This window comes from Mizuhopecten yessoensis, unplaced genomic scaffold, assembly GCF_002113885.1.
Source record: "Mizuhopecten yessoensis strain PY_sf001 unplaced genomic scaffold, ASM211388v2 scaffold9683, whole genome shotgun sequence".
NCBI classification, from domain to species: domain Eukaryota; kingdom Metazoa; phylum Mollusca; class Bivalvia; order Pectinida; family Pectinidae; genus Mizuhopecten; species Mizuhopecten yessoensis.
The window spans coordinates 328,776-352,342 of record NW_018408170.1 but is presented as its reverse complement, the minus strand read 5'-3'; the positions used below and the strand labels follow the sequence as shown (position 1 = coordinate 352,342).

General features: G+C 43.2%; 1 protein-coding gene across 1 annotated transcript in view; it reads right to left on the bottom strand.

Annotated features, from left to right (window-relative positions):
* The window catches only part of LOC110458635, a 40,572-nt gene extending 17,123 nt beyond the window's left edge, over nucleotides 1-23,449 (bottom strand). The window contains exons 1-6 of the mRNA XM_021510422.1: nucleotides 22,414-23,449; nucleotides 8,356-8,973; nucleotides 6,610-6,672; nucleotides 5,908-5,936; nucleotides 3,676-4,003; nucleotides 3,109-3,171 (exon numbers count right to left, since the gene is read on the bottom strand). Coding sequence (XP_021366097.1) covers nucleotides 3,109-3,171; nucleotides 3,676-4,003; nucleotides 5,908-5,936; nucleotides 6,610-6,672; nucleotides 8,356-8,935 — 1,063 coding nt within the window. The 5' untranslated portion in view covers nucleotides 8,936-8,973; nucleotides 22,414-23,449. The remainder of the gene's footprint in view (nucleotides 1-3,108; nucleotides 3,172-3,675; nucleotides 4,004-5,907; nucleotides 5,937-6,609; nucleotides 6,673-8,355; nucleotides 8,974-22,413) is intronic.
* Nucleotides 23,450-23,567: the final 118 nt, after the last annotated feature.

Below are 23,567 nucleotides of genomic sequence, written 5' to 3'. Positions count from 1 at the left end.
CCCAGTTTGCTTCTTGCCAAATAACGACAACCTAGGCCTTTCGGTTATTAAGAAGAAGGTGTTTAAAGTAGAATATTGATGCCGGACGCCGCCCGCCGGCCGGCCGGACGACGGACGCCGCGCCACGGCATAAGTTCACTTGGCACTTCGTGATCTTGAAAAAAGCCAAAGGTCATTCATTTGAACAAACTTGGTAGCCCTTCACCTAAGCATGCTACTTGCCAAATATCATCTACTTGGGCAGTTTGGTTATCGACAAGAAGATTTTTAAAGTTTTTAACATATTTGACCCCTGTGACCTTGAAAATGGGTGAAGGTCATCCCAGTTTGCTTCTTGCCAAATATCGACAACCTAGGCCTTTCGGTTATTAAGAAGAAGGTGTTTAAAGTAAAATATTGATGCCGGACGCCGGCCGCCGGCCGGCCGGACGACGGACGCCGCGCCACGGCATAAGCTCACTTGGCACTTCGTGATCTTGAAAAAAGCCAAAGGTCATTCATTTGAACAAACATGATAGCCCTTCATCCCAGCATGCCACTTGCCAAATATCATTATCCTGGTCTAGGACTCTTGATTATTCAGAAAAAGTTAAAAGTTGACGTCGGACGGATGACGCACCATTGCATAAGCTCTCTGGGACCAAATTTGGATGAAATCCCTTAATTCCTGTGGTAGAAGAAGGATTTAAGAAGTTTTACGTCTATTTCCCCTATTAGGCCCCATCCACTGCCCCCAGGGAGCCACACCCACTGTTTATACAAAGCTGAGTCCCTTTGGTTCAAGAGTGCTCCAGACATAATTGGGATAAAATCCCTTAATCCATAATTAGGTAGAAGAATTTTAGAGGTTAACCTCCATTTCCCTTATTGGGTCCCAACCCTCTGCCTCCAGGGAGGGGGCACTCCCACCATTTATACAAAATTTAATTGACCTTGGTCAAAGGATTCTCCAGACCAAGTTAGGATAAAATCCATGAATCCCTGTGATAGAAGAAGGATTTTAAAGGTTACCTCCCTGATCAATAACTTTTAAAAATCTTAGATCATATATATATATATATATATATATATATATCATTGTGGACATTCTATGTTTAAGTACACATAATTGATCTCCCTTAAAAACACACAAAACAATAAAATATCATTGTTGGCATTCTATATTTAAGATCTCCTCTCAAACACACAAACAATATATATCATTGTGGACATTCTATGCTTAAAGCTGACAGTGCAAGTTTAAAGTTTTCAATTGAGATTTAAAAAAAGTTATATATTTTTTTTCTTCTGTTTATGAGATCTTCCCGAGTGACAATCTCTTCCGGCTGTTGTATCTAAGGAAGCGGCGACATTTCAGAATGTACTTGCTTGGTAACAAGTATGATTTTATGGGTATAACAAGAGGCCCAGAGGGCCTGTATTGCTCACCTGGATAATAAAGCAACCATGAGAAAATATTTTTTATTACAAAACTGTAAGACATAAATGCCCCCGCTGCCATGTGAAATTAGTTTCAGGTTTCTATAAAAAGTGACAACCACTTTGATCTTGATACCCTGAAACATGCACACACAAGTTACTACACTTAACCCTTTCACCCCTAGGTAACTTTAGTATACTCTACCATACATTGATCTGGATGAGTCCATTATGGTCTACAGTGGTGAAAGGGTTAAAGTTGATAAGTTGATTTTATTTTAATATTCATATGTTTTTTTTCTGTATGTTATTACCATCCTGAAACACAACGATGTCCGAAGTATACTCATACTTGACCTTTGTATAAAGTTTGACCAAAATCTGTCAAAGAATGAAGTTGCTAAGTGTTTACATTGAATCGGGACGGGACGCGATGCGACGAGATGCGACGGGTGCTTACATTGAATCGGGACGGGACGGGACAGGACAGGACAGACATGGGCAACACGATATTATGGTGGGGCATAAAAATCCCTCCAATGGTACTGAAGAAGAATAATTTTAAAGATTCAAACCTCAAATTCCCTTTTTGGGCCCCACAACTCTGCACCCAGAGGGGCCACACCCTCTGTTTATACAAAATGTAGTCCCCGTTGCCAAAGGATTCTCCAGGCCAAATTTGGATAAAAGTCTGCCAATGTTACAGAAGAAGTAAGATTTTGAAGATTCCAAATCTCCGTTTCATCCCTGCCCCTTCATACCCAAAGGGGCCACACTCATCTTTTTTACAAAATTAAGTCCCCTTGGCAAAAATATGATCCAGGCAAAATGTGGATAAAATCCCTTCATCCCTACATTAAGAGAAGGATTTTTAAAGTTTTCCCTCTATTTCCCTTATTAGGCCCCACTCTGCTGCCCCAAGGGGGGCCACACCCATCATTAATACAAAATTGACTCTCCTTGGCTTAAGGATGCTTCTGACCGAATTGGGATGAAATCCCTTCATCTCCATGGTAGAAGAAGGATTTTAAAGGTATTACCTCTATTTCCCCCTATTCGGCCTCAACATCTGCCCCTAGGGGGACCTCACCTAACGTTAATACAAAATTGAGTCCACTTGCAAGAAGGGTGCTCTAGAACTAATTGGGATAAAATCCCTTCATCCGTATGGTAGGAGAAGGATTTCTCTCTATTTCTCATATTGTGCCAGCCCCTGCAATCCCAGGGGGTCCAAACCCCACGTTTATACAAAATTGAGAGTCCTTTGCACAAAGATGTTCCAGACCAAATTTGGATAAAATCCCTTAATCTTTATGGTAGAAGAAGGATTCTAAAGGTTTACCTCTATTTCCCTATTCAGCCCCTCCCCTTGGTCTAAGATGCTTCGGACCAAATTAGGATAAAATCCCTTCGGCAGAAGAAGGATTTTTAAGGTTTACCTATATTTTTCCTATTCTGCCCCGCAACTCTTCCCCAGGGGGTCCACACCCACTGTTTATACAAAATTGAGTCCCCTTGGCCTAAGGATGTTCCAGACCAAATTTAGTCCAAATCTACAGGGCCGTTCAGGACAAGTAGCGTTTTAAAGGAAAAGTTGAGGGGTGGACGACGAATGAAGGACGCAGAGTCGTGGCATAAGCTCGCTTGCCCTTCGGGCAGGTGAGCTAAAAAGACAATGTTAAAACATACCCTGTAGGTCAACCATATCTGTTTGCATGGCGTCCTGTTTGACATACATATCAGCCATATTGCCTGAAAAGACAGATAAGAATATTATTATAGATACAATTAATGATTTTTTCACTCAGTAAAAATTAGCTCTATAATTCTTTAAAAGGGCTTTGATGTATTTGCAATGTTTTTCAATGAAACAACAGAGAAAACTACATCATTTAACCAAAGTACACAGTCTGAAAGTACTGTAAATGTTAATTGTGTATGGCACAAAAAAACGCTTCATATCGAATTACCAGTAGTTCACTGACGAGGCTATGATATACAATGTACATGTAAATAGATGAAATGTTGGGACACATGGTTTAACTGTGCTTTAATGAAGGAAAAATTCGTTTTACTAAGTAAAATGACAGTAAAAACATTGATGGATTCAAGAGAAAAGAAATTATTCATAAACTCTGGGCAAGATTGTGGTCCTTTTGATATATATACATAGCATGTATAATGTATATGGTTATACTTGTGTAGAAGGAAGATGAACACAAGGGTTGAAATTAACAAATGAATGTAAATACGTACCCTGTAGGTCAGCCACATCTGTTTGCATGGCGTCCTGTTTGACAGACATACCAGCCATATCTGTTTGCATGGCGTCCTGTTTGACAGACATACCAGCCATATCTGTTTGCATGGCGTCCTGTTTGACAGACATACCAGCCATATCTGTTTGCATGGCGTCCTGTTTGACAGACATACCAGCCATATCTGTTTGCATGGCGTCCTGTTTGACAGACATACCAGCCATATCTGTTTGCATGGCGTCCTGTTTGACAGACATACCAGCCATATCTGTTTGCATGGCGTCCTGTTTGACAGACATACCAGCCATATCTGTTTGCATGGCGTCCTNCTTTCCTACTTAGAAGCAAATACATCTAAACTATGTGCTTCAATGAAGGAAAACATATGTTTTACTAAATTAAATGACAGTGAGGACATTGCTGGAATCAATATAAAATAATTATTAAAAATCTCTGGGCTAAATTGGGGATTTTTTATTTATTTGGTTACAATATATATACTAGCGGAAAAAAGAAACTGTGCATGCCTAAAATGAGTATGATGTAGAACAACAAGGTTTTCAGGGACAATCTATTTGTTATTTATTAACAGTTGCATTCCATTTCCCAAGTTATGGAATCAATAAGTTCCGCTCAGGAGTGACGTAAACACAGCAGGGGTCAATACTGAGGTCACAAAGTTAATACCTCGTATGTCCACTGTTTGCCTGAATGCAAGCCTGGCAACGTCGACGCATGGAGCCTATCAGACGGTTCAAGAATGCTTGTGGGATGGCATTCCAGATCTGTACCAACGCTGCTGCCGAATTAGCCAACGTCACCGGTTGATTAGGAAATGCCCGTAATCTGCGCTTGATTTAATCCCAGACGTGTTCAATGGGCAACAGATCGGGGGATACAGCAGGCCAGGGCAACACGTCAACGTTCTGCTGGACCAGAAAGTCCATAGCGACACGAACTGTGTGTGGCCTGGCGTTGTCCTGTTGAAGCGTAATGTGACGTTGCTGCCCTTGCACGAATGGAACGACGTGGGTTCGGAGGATCTCGTCACGGTAACGTAGCGCGCTCAAATTCCCGTTAACAACCACCAGAGACGTTCTCCCGTTGGCTGTGATGCCGCCCCAAATCATAACGCTGCATCCGCCGAAAGAACGTCGTTGTTCCACACACGCGTCACGGAAACGTTGTTCAATGCGACGATACACTCTGGAACGGCCCTCACTTCTATCCAGGTGGACTCGCAACTCGTCTGTACACAAAATGCCTGGCCAATCCCGTCGAGTAAATCGCAGATGCCTTCTGCACCAGTCCAGACGTGCTACCCAATAACGTGACAGAAGAACTGGGCGGATTGCAGGACGTCGCCGACGGATAGCTCGTTCACGTAATCGGTTCCATACAGTTCTCAGGCTTATATATTGGTAGCAACCCAGGGATTGTCTGGCAGTCAAAATTGCCGTTTGGAAGCGATTTCTCAAATGGACAAGCCAAATATGGTTGTCCTGTTGACGTGACGTCACACGTGGACGTCCCCACGAGGTCGATCGCCGACGTGACCAAACTGTTGATGTCGTCTCCACAAATCCCGGATTGTGTTTCGATGGACATGAAAACATGTAGAGACAACGGCTTGGCCCATACCAGCTTGAAGCATACCAATAATCTGGAGGCGGTCATTTTCATTAAGCCTCGGTATAGTATTAATCACAAATTAAAACGTTATAATGCTGTTGTTACTGTTCACTGGTCTCAGCAGAGTGACCCTACAGTTGAAAAATAAACTTTCATTGTCGAATTGGATGGCTGGACGAGAGAAACATGCAAACTGGTCAACGCCTATAGAGAGTAAACTGCACCGGAAAAAACGGCCAATGACACACGGATAGTGTGTATGTGTCATACTCGGTCATGTGTGTGAATTTTCATGTATATATGCACAGTTTCTTTTTTCGGCTAGTATATGTAGAGCTATTGCAAAAAGAAGTTTAACATGATGGTTGTAATAATATATGGTTATACTATGGTTGAAATAATATATGGTTATACTATTGTAAAAGGAAGTTGAACATGATGCTTGTAATAATATATGGTTATACTATTGTAAAAGGAAGTTGAACATGATGGTTGAATATATGGTTATACTATTGTAAAAGGGAGTTTAAGATGATTGTTAAAATAGACAATGTAAAAACATACCCTGTAAGTCAACTATATCTGTTTCCATAGCGTCCTGTTTGACAGACATACCAACCATTTCACCTGAAGAGACAGATAATACTTTATTAAACAATTCAGTACTTTCTTACGAGTAAAATGAAGCTCTAAATCCTTTAAAAGAGATTGATTTATTTGCATTACACTTTGACCAAATCACTGAGGAACTCTGCATCACTTAACCAAAGTAAAGCATAAATCACCACTCTTTATCAAATTGAGAGATGACCTTTTAGCTTGTAGTACACCGAACAAGACAGGGTTATACTTGTGAATAGATAAAATGTTGGGAGATGTGGTTTCATGTGGTGTTCAAATATATGAATTCGTCAAGTTCTCAATATATACAGACGGATCTGCATGCAGGTAGAAGTTTAATATTTTAAATACCATTTTGTCTATATATGTGTACATAGTTCCAGTTTCCTGAAGTAGGTAGAGTTGACACCATTATACGATATCACAGTAATTTCTTCAGAGGAAAAAAAGCCAGCTGATTACTTCTTGCTTCGTTTATATTGGTTTGGGTGAAACATAGCTAGCTAATTCTTACCTCCATGATAATGTTTTAGGGTTTGGAAACTATGACTAGCTGATTCATTCCCACCTCCCCAATATTGGACTTTAGGTGAAACAATTGCCTAGCTCCACCCATTATAGAACATGTTATATCTACATGCTTAAATAGTATAAAGTGGTAAGAACTACATGTAATTACCTTTGAGGTTACCCATGTCTGCTGTAATCACATCTTGTCTGTCTTTGACGTCACTGATCTCCCCTAAAACACACAAACAAACAAATATCATTGTGGACATTCTATGTTAAAGTACACGTCATGGATCTCCCCTAAAACACACCAACTATATATCATTATGGAAATGAAGTTGTATGTAAACACAAGAGGCATAGAAGGGCCTGTATTGCTCACCTGTTTGTTTTGTTACATGGCCACTGTGACCTTGAAAGTCGGACAAGGTCATTTTCATTCGCAAACTTAGTCGGGCTTTATCATTGGATGCTACTGGTCAAATATCATGACTCTAGGCCTTTCAGATCTTCAGAAGAAGTCATTTGAATATTTAGACCTATTTGACCCCTGTGACCTTGAAAGTAGGTCAAGGTCATTTTCGTTCGCAAACATTGTTTCGTTCGCCAAGTTTTCTACAATTACCAGTAACTCAAACTACCTGTATGTACAGGAAAATTAGTATTTTGAAAAGAGAGAATGTAATAATACAAACAAGAAACTGTATCGCTCACCTGAATATTTAAGCAGTCATAGCAAATTATTCTCCTGTGATATGATACTGTACTACAAATATTTCACTCGCAAAATATTATTATATGTTTCTATGCTTTTTTTTTCATTTTCCTTCTCAAAATTTGTTGGCTCTGTCTCAAAAAGCTACAATGTACTAGCCTAATCTTATGCATCCATACCTTTTGGTTCAGAACAAGTCATTTGATATGTTTTTGACCTCTGTGACCACCAACCAAATTTTATGATTCTATGCCTTTCAAATATTCATCAGAAGTGTTTGACATATTTGACGCCATTGACCTTGAAAGACAGTCAAGGTGATTTTCACTCGCAAACTTTATCAGGCTCCATCCCAGGAAGTCATGAGACAAAAAAGAAGATTCTATACCTTTCAGTTCTTCAGGAGAAGTTGTTTGAAGTGTTTGACATATTTGACGCCAGTGACCTTGAAAGAAGGTCAATGTCATTTTCATTCACTATCTTATCAAGCTCCATCACAAGAAGTTACTAGCCATAACTTTGTATACATGTTAATTATACAAAGTCTGAGACTAAACTTGAACGTGAGCAAAACGTGTGAATAATTAATCAGCATACTGATTAGTCAATATCTAAACTTTAGTTTCTGTAAAAATAAACATATTTGACTAAATTATAGTGGGGACACCATTGACCAATCAGATAGCAGTACCTTAATAAATTATGCGCAGATTAATCTCACTTTTATACTTTTTTGATTACATGATATAAATATTGACCAAGTTTCATCAGAATCTGGTCATATTTGATGCAGTTTTTGTGCAGAAACTGTCAACCAGTCAGAGCTCAGTATGCTTATTAATTATGCACAGGTTTTGCTCTACTTTGAACTTTGACGCGGTCTTAATATATATGCATACCAAACATCATTAAAATAGAACGATTTTTTTCAGCCAGTTATGTTGACCGACTGACGGACGGACAGACAGACAGACAGACAGACTGACAGTCGTTTCCCATACCATAATATGTCCCATCAAAAACTTTTACAGGCATATAAAAAGCATTTTTCATTTTTTTAAAAGCTATTCAAAACATTTTTCTATCTTCAAAGTACCGGTAAAAAAATATATATATAATTACTGATTTCATATCGATTCATTATAATTGTAATGGATATTATTTATCATGTAAATATTATCAGCCTTTGTGTACAATTACCTTCGATCTGTGCTATAAGTGTTATAAAATTCTTTTCTGTACTGGGGTCCATCCTCATGGTAAGTATATTATCCACGGCCAACACAAACGACCCTGTATTCAGTTCACTGTTTTGTATTTCCTCCACACTTTGGCGGATGATGTCCCACCTTGCCTGAAACTCTCCATCAGAAAGGGAGGCATTGGGTGCATGTGCATATGCCTCATTGCGCTGCTCACGAAGACGGTCGATGTTTGCTGACAGTGATCTGTCTGCTTTAACCGGTACCTTCCCCCAACCATTCTGATGAGGTGAAATATTTCCAAGGTTTCTAAGTAGGATGTAAAGAAGTGATGTGTCCAAATCCTTCACAGAACCTTGAAACAGCCCACCCTGAGGATACAGAATCTTCTCTTGTTGTTTATTCAACCGGGAGAAGACCTGACCTTTCTGGTTGGTAAGTACATGAGCGAGTCCTGATGATGGCAGTCGAGCGATGAGCAAGTCTCGGAATAAGTCAGGGATGACATCAATGACCAACCTGCAAATCCGGGCAAAGTTTGTAGTTTCTTTAGAAGACTGGTATTTGGCAGCTGCCATCTTCAAAGTTGGTTTAAGGCGACATAGTAAGGCTGATGCTGGAAAATATAAAAAATGTGTCAGAATATCATAACAGACTAAGATCAAGAAGGGCAAGCATAAAAAGTGCGATACCAAGAATCTATAGGTAACACTCTTTATGCTAGACATGTATTTTTTGAAAAATGTATAAGCATGTACTTACAAATTATTAGAAGGTGAAATATATGTATGAATATGAGACAGAGTAGACAGGGAGACATGTGTGGTTACCATAGACAGGGAGACATGTGTGGTCGCCATAGACAGGGAAACATGTGTGGTCGCCATAGACAGGGAGATGTGTGGTCAACATAGACAGGGCGACATGTGTGGTCACCATAGACAGGGGGACATGTGTGGTTACCATAGACAGGGAGACATGTGTGGTCGTCATAGACAGGGAGATGTGTGGTCACCAAAGACAGGGAGACATGTGTGGTTACCATAGACAGGGAGACATGTGTGATAAACATAGACAGGAAGATGTATGTGGTCACCATAGACAGGGAGACATGTGTGGTTACCATAGACAGATAGACAGGGAGACATATGTGGTCGCCATAGACAGGGAGATGTGTGGTCGTCATAGACAGGGAGACATGTGTGGTCGCCATAGACAGGGAGATGTGTGGTCAACATAGACAGAGAGACATGTGTGGTCACCATAGACAGGGAGACTTGAGCGGTCACCATAGACAGGGAGACTTGTGTGGTCACCATAGACTGGGATATGTATGTGGTTAACATAGACAGGGAGACTTGTGTGGTCACCATAGACTGGAAGACATGTGTGTGGCTACCATAGACAGGGAGACATGTGTGGTCACCATAGACAGTGAGACATGTGTGGTTACCATAGACAGGGAGATGTATGTGGTCACCATAGACAGGGAGATGTATGTGGTCACCATAGACAGGGAGATGTATGTGGTCACCATAGACAGAAAGACATGTGTGGTTACCATAGACAGGGAGACATGTGTGATCACCATAGGCAGGGAGACATGTGTGGTCCCCTAAGACAGTAAAACATGTGTGGTTACCATAGACAGGGAGATGTATGTTGTCACCATAGACAGAAAGACGTGTGGTTACCATAGACAGGGAGATGTATGTGGTCACCATAGACAGAAAGACGGGTGGTTACCATAGACGGGGAGATGTATGTTGCCACCATAGACAGGGAGACTTGTGTGTTTACCATAGACAGGGAGATGTATGTGGTCACCATAGACAGGGAGACATATGTGGTCACCATAGACAGGGGGACATGTGTGGTTGTCATAGACAGGGTACACAGTGAGGTGTGTGGTTGTCATAGACAGGGAGACACATGTGGTCACCATAGACAGTGAGATGTATGTGGTCACTATAGACAGTGAGACTTGTGTGGTTACCATAGACAGGGGGATGAATGTGGTCACCATAGACAGGGAGACTTGTGTGTTTACCATAGACAGGATTAATTGTGTGGTCACCTAAGACAGTAAAACATGTGTGGTTAACATAGACAGGGAGATGTATGTGGTCACCATAGACAGAGAGACATGTGTGGTTACCATAGACAGGGAGATATGTGTGGTCACCATAGACAGGGAGACATGTGTGTTCACCGTAGACAGGGAGACATGTGTGGTTAACATAGACAGGGAGATATATGTGGTCACCATAGACAGTGAGACTTGTGGTAACCATAGACAGGGAGACATGTGCTGTCAACATAGACAAGGAGACATGTGCTGTCAACATAGACAGGGAGACAGGGGGACCACATTCTCCAATTAAATACATAATTGAGTCCCTTTGACCAAGATACATGAAATTTGCCTGAATTCCATTAATTCATATAGAAGTAGAAGGATTTTGAACATTTTCACCTAGGTTCCCCCTTATTGGCCCCACTCCTCTACTCCTCCATTTGTACAGAAGGAGATGAATTTCAAAGATTTATCTCAATTTCGCCGAAGATATTCCAGGTCAAATTTATTTTGTCTCAGGTGACCTAAATTCTTCCATTGTGGGCAACAGCCCCATACTGAAAAATATTTCTATTTCAAAATACGTTACCAGTCATCATAATGCATATTCCAACCTTACTTAACTCTTTACATACATAAAAAAATTTCCCCATGGGGAACCCCTGGGAAACCCACCAATCAGACGGCAGTATTCACGCACGTGATAAGACACGAAGCCATGCTTCCCACTTCATAATTCCTTCAGCCGGCCGTGTTTACGGACGTGTTTTGGTGTCTACGGGGTTCCAACTGCAACAGGCGTTGTTTGTACCCATACATATACGTATCCTTTAATACTATATAACTTTATTTTGTTTTAATTTAGCGTTTTGCTTTATTTTGCGCCGTTTTGCGACCAGGCTCCGGCCACGTGTTCGCGTTTTTGACGGTTTGTTTACTTTCGATGGAGACTCCTCCTTCTCAAAGGCGCTGTCCTTGGGGTCATTTTTTTGAGGCTTCCGACCCCCACCCTTACTGTCCTGACTGTCGGTCTTGCTCTCTGGAGCAGCCGTGTGAAATTTGCCGTGCCTGGCAGCCGACTCCTGCCGGTGGTTCTCCCCGCCCGCGAGGGCGTGCAGGTAAGTCGGGTAGGAGGGGTAGGGGTGGGGCGAGGGCTAAGGCTAGGCCTAAGCCCTCGGAGAACATCAGCGGAATTCCGACCTCTGTTGAGTCTTCCCTGGGGTTCGTTTCGGCGGTTTCGACCCGTACCGGGGCCGTTGTGAAACAGTTTGTTTCATTGGACCCGGACCTTTCTCTCACCCCCCCCTTCCGTTTTGTCGGTCGACTAGGGTGAGGGTTTGNGCTTCTGTTGGTGGCCTCCTGCCGGTCCGCTCCACTCCTGAGGGTGTCGGTGTCGGAGACCGGCCCCCGGCAGTTTTGTCTGCTCCCGGGGTTCCTTGTATCCCTGTTGTAGCCCCTGGCGTGGTGATGGCGTCTAGCACGCCGTCCACCACTGTGCAGCATTTGCTGCCCGGTCTGGTGGTAAGTGATGCCTCGGCCTCGCTTCGCTAGCCCCGGCTGGATTTTACGGTGGTGTGAGCACTGGTGTAAAAACCTATGCTTCAAGCTCTATCCCTTGTGCCTCCTCCCCAGGTTTTCCTATGGTAGGTTTAAGCGCAGCTGCGTTTGGTTTTGCCGGTGCACGCTGCTGCCCTGGTGGGGCTTGTTTTATTGGCCCTGCTGTAGGTCAGTCTTGGTGGAGTTGGTCATGTCAGCCAGGTGTGGCTTATGGCGGCGGGTGTGTAGGTGGCCCTAGGTTCCCTACCCCGCCCCCCTAAACCGGTCCTGCCTCCGGTTTCGGGCATCAGGTTGATGGCTCTGTTCCAGGGTCCTCCCTGGTTTATCCCACCTATTTGCAGGGTGGGAATGGAGCTCATTGGGGTCAACAGGCTCCTTTTTATGCTCCGCCCAAACCACCGACCGCCTATGGGCAGTCTTGGGGTTTCTCCCAGCAGGGGGCTTTTCCAGCTGCTCCCCCTCCACCCCAGGGTGGTATGGGTTTCCAGCCTGGATATGCCCCCCCCCCTCCCCGCCTTCTTGCCTGCGGTCCCCCCCTCCATCCGCCACCGAGCCGTTCGTTTAAGCGCTCCCGGCCAGCTTCTGCTGCCGGTTCTGTCAGGCAGAGACCGCGTGATGGTAGGGCTGCTGCTCGTGCTGCGTTGGCTCGAGCTCCTATTTTGGAATTCGAGTCTACCAGTAACGTCCGCTGTCCTATCTCAACTCCGACCTTACAGCAGGTTCCAGGGTCTCTTGGTCCTGCTCCTGCTGTTTCTCAGGTACTATCGCTTGCCCCGATAGTTCCGTCGGGTAGAACACGTTCTCTTTCCCCTCCTCGCACCCCTCCTCGGAGGGTGACGTTGATGGAGGTGGATTCGGCGGGTGCCTCTTCTAGTGATTAGAGGGACGTTCTTCGGGGCTCTCCCGGTTGCTCCAATTTTACGGAGACTCGGGATGTGGATAGAGTCGGCGAGTTTACTGACTCTGATTTGGAGTCGTTGGATGCGTCTGGGTTGAACTCGGAATGCCCTTCTGATGTGTCCCAATCCCGGCCCCGAGATGCTGATCCGGTGCCTCCAGAGGTTTCGGCTTCGTTTCGCACTTTACGTGCAGAAGTTATGAAGCTTCATCGGGACGGGGTTAGCCCACGCCCTTCCACGGATTCGGCCGTCCCGGATCGCACTTTGCTCCTTCAGAGCATGTTGCCTCCCCTAGCATATGCCTCCTCGGCCTCTGCTAGGTCTCTTGCGGAGGGACGAGGCGTGGCTTCGTCCCTCGCTCAGGTCAACGCTTTATTAAACCAGAAGGTGAGCAAGGCTCGCAAGCCTTTTCCCTCTCGGCTTTACAGGTCGTGGTTGCCGACATCGCAGATTTAGCTGCAGATACGTACCGCATCCACGACCCAGTCTTGGCCCCTAATTCTGTTTCCCTTGAGAGGGATCTGGATAAGTGGCCGGGACGCTGTGTTGACCAGGTTGTGATGGGGCCTAGGGAGCACTCAAAGTTGGAGCGTCTCATTAGGCTGGCTCTCCATGTTCTGTCCTACGCAGACTGGTTTACTTCTGCGTTGCTGGCTGCGAGCTGCAAGTCGGTGGAGCAGCTCCCCAGCAAGGTTGGGCTGATGGAGCGCCTCAGCCAGGCAATTTGCAAGGCACATCTTGATGTTATGGCCTTACTGTCGGCTGCCATGTCACACCTTGTTGTTGCCCGCAGGTTGTCGGTCCTTTCTGGACTGCCAGTCGGCGATTCCTATCGGGCTACCCTTTTGGAGGCTCCCTTGACTGGCGAGGATTTGTTTGGCGGAGTCCTTCCCTCAGTGCAATCTGAGATGAGGTTGGACCCGATTGCATCTGAGGATGCACGCACAGGCAAGGGCGCTAGCAGGAAAAGGCAGGCTTCTGGCTCCTCCAGGCGTAGGAGGAAGAGGGCAAAGACGACTGCTTTTCAGCAGCGAGCTGCCTCTCCGACTTCCGCTCCGGCAGAACGTCGGAAATTTTCTTTCCGCGGTAGGGGTTCCCATAGGGGTCGAGGCAAAGCCAAATTTTCCAGAGGTAGGAAGGGCTCCTGACCCTTCCTTGCCCTTGCGAACTCCTTGTCCACTGTCTGTCGCCGCTCCCACGCCCTTGGGCGCGGGAGGCTCCGCCGATGTGGTTTGGGAAGGGCTAGATTGGCCCCTTTCGGACTTGCCCGTAGGAGGTCGGCTGTCCCATTTCGTTCCTCAGTGGAAAGAAATCACATCAGACAGTTGGGCCCTAGAAGTTGTGTCCAAGGGTCTCTGCATCCCGCTTCTTCGGGATCCACCACTGGCGCGAGAGCCTATCTTTTTCCCTTCTCCTTCCGACCCGGGAAAGGTGGAGGCTCTCAGGTCAGAGGTTCAAGCCATGATCGCGAAGGGCGCGATCGAGGAACTTTCACCGGACCAGTGGTCTCCAGGGTTTTACTGCCGGGTCTTCCTCGTGAAGAAGAAGTCCGGTGCCTGGAGGCCTATTATCGACCTCAGTACGTTCAACACGTACGTCGATTCCCCGCACTTCCAGATTGAAACGCCACGGCGCATCATTGCGTCAGTGCGTCCAGGGATGTGGGCTACGTCCATCGATCTGAAGGATGCTTACTTTCACATCCCGGTCAGGAGGTCGGCCAGGAAGTTCCTCAGGTTCACTTTCGAGCAGAAGGTTTACCAGTTTCGGGGTAGATGCACACATCTACTTGAACGACTCCCTGTTGCTCCAAGTGGATCCAGTTATCCTGTCCCGGAGCACGAAGTCGGTTCTGGGCGTTCTGTGCCGCCTAGGGTTCATCCCTTCCAGGGAGAAGTCGGAGGTTCTCCCCTCCCAAGATTTTGTTTTCCTCGGTTATCGGTTCAGAACCGATCTGGGGTTTGTCCTTCCACCAGTGTCCAAGTTCGAGAAGGCCTCTCTGTTGGTCTCCGTTCTGGTCGGTGTGGAGCGAATTCGGGTCCGATGGTTCCTTCGGTTCCTCGGTAACCTGAATTCACTGGCGGATGTGGTTCCCTTGGATCTTCACATCCGTCCGCTCGAGCTGTTCCTTCTGTCAGTTTGGTCTCCGGCGTCTCGGCAGTGGGATGTGTACAATCAGCTCGTTGGTGGACTCTCAAGAGCAATGTCTTGGCAGGAGTTCCTCTGGTTCGGGCGTCTCCTGCTATGACCCTTTACACCGACGCGTCCATGACCGGTTTGGGTGCATACCTTTCTAGTCAGACGTCGGCGGGGGGGTGGTCAGGGGAACAGCTTTCAGAAAACATCAATGTTCTGGAAATGCGTGCTGTTCTGTTGGCCCTCGGGGTCTTCGACCCTCCCTGCAGGGCAAGGCCATTTGTCTAGCGACAGACAACTCCACTGTGGTGGCTTATCTGCAGCGCCGGGGGGGCACCCGTTACCCGGCTCTGTGTGCTTTATCCACCCAGGTTCTGTTGCTGTGTCAGGAGATCAGTCTCGATCTCATGGTGAGGCACCTTCCAGGCCGTCTGAATGTTCTGGCCGACACTCTGTCTCGGTCTCGGAGCCCGGATCTCACCGAATGGACCCTCAAGCGTTCGGTGTTCCGGTCTCTTTGCTTGGTTTGGGACAGACCCCATGTGGATCTGTTCGCCACGGTCCTGAACTTTCGACTCCCTACGTTTGTGTCTCCGGTTCCAGAACCTATGGCCATGGCGGTGGATGCTCTATCCAAGGACTGGTCGGGAATGTACGCGTATGCGTTTCCTCCCTTCAATCTGGTGGGCAGGGTGTTGGAGAAGATTCTTCTACACCCTTGTTCAGTGTTGCTGGTTGCACCGCTCTGGCCTCGATAACCTTGGTTTCCTCTGTTGCTTCGGCTGTCGGTGGACTTCCCACGCAGCATCCCAACCCTGTGGAATCTGCTGTCTCAACCGAGGTCCCGGCAGTTCTACTCGGGACTAGAACGGCTCCACCTTCACGGTTGGATGCTATCTCGGGAAGGCTCACTCAGACGGGCTTTTCTCGAAAAGTTGCAACTCGTATCGCAGGATCACTTTGACCTTCGTCTTCCGCCGTCTACCAATCTCGATGGTCCGCCTTCAGTGATTGGTGTGTCGGACGGTCGATTGATCCAGTCTCTGCCTCTGTTCCCGTTGTAGCCGACTTTCTTTTGTCTCTGTTCCGGCACAAAGGTCTGTCTCCGGGAACTATTGCAGGCTATCGTTCAGCCATTGCTAGTGTGCTGGCTTTCTATGGTAGCAAGTCTGTGGGCTCGGACGCTTCATTGTCTGCAGAAGCGAGATTCATGCTTTCAGCAGATCTCCTTCTTGCCTTCTTTTTTCGGCTGGCCATTCTTCGGTCTCAGTGAGCACTGATCCCTCCTTTTTAGCTAAGAACCAGGTTTCCGGTTTCACCCCAGGGCTTGTGGTTATCCCTTCTTTGGCTTCAACTCTGGATGGGGAATTGTCCTGATCGCCTGCTCTGCCCAATTCGGGCCTTGCAATACTACTTGGCCAGAACAGAGGGAGGGGGGGGGGGACACTCGTCTCGGCTGTTCCGTTCTCTCCAGCCCGGTCGCTCTGATATCTCTGCAGCGACCATCTCACGCTGGATTGTTCAGACTGTTCGAGCTGCGTATGAGTCGGCAGGGGATCAGTCCTTGCGGGTGTCAGGGGTTAGGGCTCATGAGGTTCGCGCTTTAGCTACCTCGTGTGCCTTATTTAATGGTTCTTCTTACGCTGAGGTCATGACAGCTGCTGTTTGGAGGGGTCATTCAACATTTACGGAGTTCTATCTCCGATTTTTGTCGGGACAGTCTGACGGATTGTATTCTTTGGGCCCTCTTGTGGCTGCCCAGTCCGTTGTCTGTCCTCCCTCTTCTTTTGCATAAGCCTCATTATGTCTTCTCCGCGTGATCCAGAACGCTGGTCGTAATCAGGCTTTGTGTCACGAAAGAAAAGGTATTTTGAATTTTTCCTCCGGGGGTATGGGTCCTATTGCTGGAACCCTTCAACGCTCCACGGAGACACCACTGCGGTAAGTCGAATTCGCATTATAATGACTGTGGTAACGTATTTTGAAATAGAATTGAGGGTTCTTTTGTGAAACCAATTTCTATTATAAATAATTACCACAGTCATTAGGTGAGTTCCCCCCCAGCCTCCCTTGGCTCCTTGGCTCTCACTTTTTTGGGCTTTGGAATTATGAAGTGGGGAGCATGGCTTCGTGTCTTATCACGTGCGTGAATACTGCCGTCTGATTGGTGGGTTTCAGGGGTTCCCCATGGGGGGGGGGATTTCTTTATTTACGTATGTAAAGAGCCAAGTAAGGTTGGAATATGCATTATAATGACTGTGGTAAGTATTTATAATAGAAATTAGTTTAACAAGAGAAACCTCAATTTCAAACATAACACTTTTGTGTGAAGCAAAACTGTGAGAGCTAGAGGCATGAAGCTTTGCATGACCCCCTCATCCCATAGAAAAATCTTTAAAATATAGATCATCTAATATGCTCACTTTCAAAGATTTTTGAAATCCCTACATTTTTAAAAAAAGAAAAATATTTTAAAGATTTACCTCTATTTTCACTTCTTCACCCCTTTGCCCCACATAATCTGTTTTTATTACATACTTACTAATAAATACGTTTTTTTTTGTATATGCGAAACGACACAATTGCTCTAACCCATATCAGCCCTCGCCGTATCACACTCCAAAACCCGTATCAGCCCCTGCCGTATCACACCCCAAAACCAGTATCAGCCGGCAAAAACCATATCACACCCTCTTTGGGAAAAAAAACGTTTTTCAATATTTCAAAAATAAATCATAATATTTGACATGGTTAAATATTGTCATACCAGCGTTCATTCCTAGAAATTAATTATTGGCTGTTACGAATCTGCTTCAGGAAAGATTATAAAAGCCCTTATTAAATTAAAGGGGCATCACGGTGAAGTAACTTTATTTTTTGTCTTTTATTCAAACACTACATAAACATATCAAGTGAGACTCCTTATGGAAAATAACGATCGGATTTGGCTGAAATAGATTCATAAAAATGATTAAATCTAAGAAAATCATCGGTATTTCTACCTGTCTGACCAACGTTTTGTTCAGGGATTTCCCTCTACTAGCGCATGCGCATAGCACACCCTTTCTTTGTAAACAAAAGGACTGGCCGTGTGAAGTAAGCGAAAGAAAAATGTTGTACCGTGTCAGCTACGAAACGAAAAGTTGCCAAATGGTCAAAAGATAGCGCAAGGAGTACGTTACGGAATCATTATTGCAGGTGGGCAGTATTAAAAGAAGAAAATAATTGCCGTAGCAGTTAGTACGTTGCATGTATTCTTCCGGATAGCCGGTTAAGCTGAAATGGAATCGACAGAAATGCTAGCGCTGTTTATATTATGAATAAATATCTAAAACTATTAAGCTCGCTAGTATCTTTGTCTTAGTTTGAACACAGATGAACTTAGTTTAATATGTTAAAGGGCATGTATTGGAGAGAGTTTACTTTGTGTTTCTATAATTATACAGTGGTTTATGCAAAAGGAAGGGATAAGTGACTGGTTAGTTTGATTTTGCCATGAAGCCCTCCAAGGGATAACTGTTGTGATGGCACACGGCGTATTTTCTGGGTCACCGAGATACGTGTTATCTAAGTCCGTGGATTTACATAATTTATGATATTACCGGGTTCAATAAAATGGTATGATTTAATTATATTGCTGAATAAAACGATTGCTTTTGTTTTTACATGCAAGATTTAAATTAGTACTAATATGAATACCCGGCCTCCTCTGCCCCGGCAATATGTAAAAAAATTAGAAAGGTTTGTCCCTTAGTGTAGGGAAGGTGTTTAGCCCCACACATCTGTACCGGCCACATTCCGGTACTAAATTCAATATATATTTAAATGTATCTACTTTATGTTTATGCCTATTATCATTGTTGACATTTAATTGTAAATGTATGACGGGAGAAGGCTGTGAAAAATTGTAAAAACTTGTGCCCCGTCCCTTGTTTAATTTTATTGGCAACACATTTATGTTTTAAGCTAAATAAATTTAAATTCTGAACATTAGCAAGTGTGCAATTAACTTCTTATGATGAATAAGTTTGAATACGGACTTAGAAATCATATAACTTGGTTTCATAGTGCGGTAAGAACTTGCAGTTGCCTGACGGACCCTCTCCGGGGGCCCCTTTGGAAACCGTTTCATCTCGCTCGCACCACTTGTGTTTACTGCCTAGTCAGGTGACGTTTTCGGCGCTATTTTTAGCAGGGCTTTCCCGAACAATTCAAGTGGTCAAACTGGACATTTGGAACGGACCATGAATATGGGGATAGCGAGGTAACATAAGTGGAAGGGCATACAATACATACATTCATTAAAAAAAAAAACGCCTTTTCACGTGATGTCCCTTTAACCGATACAATGTTTGTAACAAATTTGTTTCCAGTAAATAATTTTGAATATGTCTGAAAAGGAAGGGTTAAACATCGTGATGTTGTTGTCCAGAGTGATCCCTGAAGTAGTTTAATTATATAACCAAGTGTTGTAATGCATGTCACTTGTTGCAGGAATATAAAAGGGACAATTTAATGGAGCAAGATTTCTTCAAGTGTAAATGACTAAATATTTTCTTGTTTTTTTTAATTGATGATGAAACATTCCTTAGTGGTACAGCTATAATCTTTAGATATATATACATATTAGTGTTAGCTATAAGTGAACTTTTAACTAAGCATACGCAAACATTGTTTTGTTTTTGTAAACAAAAAATATTTCCATATATGTGCCTAGAACCACAGGGGCTTGTATAGACTTATATGATAAAATTAGCTAGACATGTATTTCTACCTAATTTTGTCATATAAGTCTAAACAAGTCCCTGTGCTAGAACTAAGTTAAATTCACTCTATTCACCAACTTCTTTGGCATTTATTCTGTCTGAATCAATAACATCTTCCAAACAAAATCTCAATTATTGTTACAAATTAATAATTTATCGATGCTTTAACCTACCGATATCATAAATTGTGTTCCAATTCTCCCCACAGTACGTATACGGTATACCCTCTTATGTGCATATCTAGAACCTTAAATCCAACTGTCAACAAAAAACTCTCATTAGGCCTGTTTAAGGACCGAGTAGCGTTATATATTATAATTCTTGCTTGCTATGTATTGCATACATTTTAAGTGGCAAGAGGTGGAGAAGCCAAGGTGTTGCGTGTGTAATAAACTCCCTGTGTCGTTGCATTGGTACAGATCGATGACTACATGGTATTAACATTGCTTGAAATAGCGTCTGCTCGGTATACGGTTAAAACGGCCGCACCGCAGTAACGGCCCTAGTAAAAACGGCCCTAGTTAAAACGGCCACACTTTATATATAGTATAGTATATACTGTATAGTACTGCAAGTACTACAAGTGCGTAATACAGGTACATAACTTGATATTATGTTAATAAAGTTACATGCACTTTCAAGAAATAAAGATATGTACATGTACAGATAAATACATTAAAATTGTGTTTGTGTTTTCATTGATAGTTGAAATTTGCTTCAGTGTTTAATTCAATTTAATTTAATTATTTAAAGAAAAGAACTAATTGAAAAACTTATTGAATAGCATTTGAAAAAAATAGTTACAATATTAACTAATAATAATTTAGATATGGGAGGAGGGTCTTTGTTGTTAAAACAACAATTAATGGGATTGGTCAGAGGGTGTAATAAATTGGACGAATGTATAGCAAAATCTTCACATATCATTTGAATTTGAATAAGACTTTCAACCATGAGACCAGCATTGACGAACTGTTTAGAGTGCGACAGTGTTATTCGACCTGCACAGCATGCACTGCAGTGCGATTGCTGTAGTAGATGGCAGCATAGAACGTGTGGTACCGGTAAGTGATATGAAATATATATAAATGCCAATCACAGAAATACCCAATTGATACATAACCGTGCATAGTAAGATAGGATGATTTTATATAAAAGATAAGAAGACATAATCTTACTGTTGTATAATTGTTGTGGTTTAATTTAGTAATTGTCAAATTAATCATTACTTATAATTGTCTATTTATTGAAATATACATCAATGTTCATATATATATACGTCCCGTTATAATTGTCTATTTATTGAAACATACATCAATGTTCATATATATATACGTCCCGTTATAATTGTCTATTTATTGAAATATACATCAATGTTCATATACATATACGTCCCGTTATAATTGTCTATTTATTGAAATATACATTTTAAAAATTACATCTTATAATTATTATGGTCATACATATATTCGTCCCGTTATAATTGTCTATTTATTGAAATATACATTTTATGTTCATATAGCATGTTTTAAACATTATATAGGCATATCACTGGCGATGTATCGGGACGTATATATATATGAACATTGATGTATATTTCAATAAATAAACAATTATAACGTACAGGTATCTGCTCCATTTAGACTTTCGGAACACATTGTTCCGAGTGGATCGGTGTAATGCGGAAATAAGACCCCTTTACTATGTCTCGGGTCGAATTGATTCGCTTGCTATTTAATTTTCAAAGACTGAAATCGAATAAATGCGTCATTTAGTCATTCCGTCCAAACTTATGTCAAATGTGGAATAATTGACCCTCTGGATCCGCCACTATGTACCTAATGTTTTATACATACATGTACCGAATGCACAATTTAGAACCGTCGGCACTTTCCGTAAACAAGATCTTTTCTTTAATAATTATGGGCTTTGACAAATGTTGATTCGCAACGAAAAGAGCTATACACGTATTCAAGTTTTACCTGAATCAGGTGTCTATTTGTTGCATCGCGTGTGGTACGAGTTTATTGTCAAATATATTTAATAGTTGGTTGATAAATATAAGTTGAAATAACTTGGTTCGAATAATTGTTGTGAAATAAATAAAATTCATAATGGTAGAGTTGGCAGTAACAAATATTTAGGTAAGCCTATTTACGTGTAAATTGCGAATCAGGGAATACATTACAAATTTAAATTCAAACATTTGTATTGTAAATCATGTATACTGGATGTTTTTATCATTCCCTATCTCATGATGTGGCATTGCTTCCTAAAAATTTGATTGAAATCTGTCCAATGGTAAAAAAGAACGGACAACCGACGACGTCAGGAAACGAATTGTTCTATCTCACTTTAACCCACGGGGTTTGTTTGTTATATATACTGATGTAAATTACATTCAGATGGCATGTAGTATGACGTACTAGTTGCACGGTGTAGTAGATATAATTGAAACGGATTTTCAAGACTGTTATTTACACGAAAGTCCTCACAATATGTGTTAAAATGATGCCTTATGAAATTTTGTAAGAAATATGATGCACACCTGGAAATAAACCACCACTCGGGTAAAATGGCCTTTAACAATGTTATGTACAAAAAGAATGTTTTATACATACCAAATGCTTAGTCAGAAAATCCTGAATCCCATTCAGTCATAGCTCTCTAGTGTCTTTATACACAGGTAGCTATAGTCCACACGGTGACGTCATACACAGGTTCCCTACAGTCAGAACTCCCTAATGTCTTTATACACGGGTACCTATAGTCCACACGGTGACGTCATAAACAGGTTCCCTACAGCCAGAACTCCCTAATGTCTTTATACACGGGTAGCTATAGTCCACACGGTGACGTCATAAACAGGTTCCCTACAGTCAGAACTCCCTAATGTCTTTATACACGGGTAGCTATAGTCCACACGGTGACGTCATAAACAGGTTCCCTACAGTCAGAACTCCCTAATGTCTTTATACACGGGTAGCTATAGTCCACACGGTGACGTCATAAACAGGTTCCCTACAGTCAGAACTCCCTAATGTCTTTATACACGGGTAGCTATAGTCCACACGGTGACGTCATAAACAGGTTCCCTACAGTCAGAACTCCCTAATGTCTTTATACACGGGTAGCTATAGTCCACACGGTGACGTCATAAACAGGTTCCCTACAGTCAGAACTCCCTAATGTCTTTATACACGGGTAGCTATAGTCCACACGGTGACGTCATAAACAGGTTCCCTACAGTCAGAACTCCCTAATGTCTTTATACACGGGTAGCTATAGTCCACACGGTGACGTCATAAACAGGTTCCCTACAGTCAGAACTCCCTAATGTCTTTATACACGGGTAGCTATAGTCCACACGGTGACGTCATAAACAGGTTCCCTACAGTCAGAGCACTCTAGGCTAATGTCTTCGTACAGAGGGAGTCGGGGGATTATATAGTGTCAACACTGTCTCTATGGTGATATAACGGGAATTCCAGTGACGTTAGTGATTAAAACAACCAATACTGATTCCTTAATCATTCACGTGATATATAGGGTGATTTTTGTTTTGAAATCCGGTTTTGGAATAGATTCTATAGCCTTTTCAATCGTGACGACTCGACAAACTCTAACAATAGCGAAATTTCAAGTCGACATTTAAACGGGTGTGTTATTGTGGCTAGTGAGACATAGAATGCATTGCCACTGTCATTAACTGCACACGTACAATAAGGAATGTGCCGCAAAAGGTACGCAATTTAAAGAGAGACAGGTGGGGGGG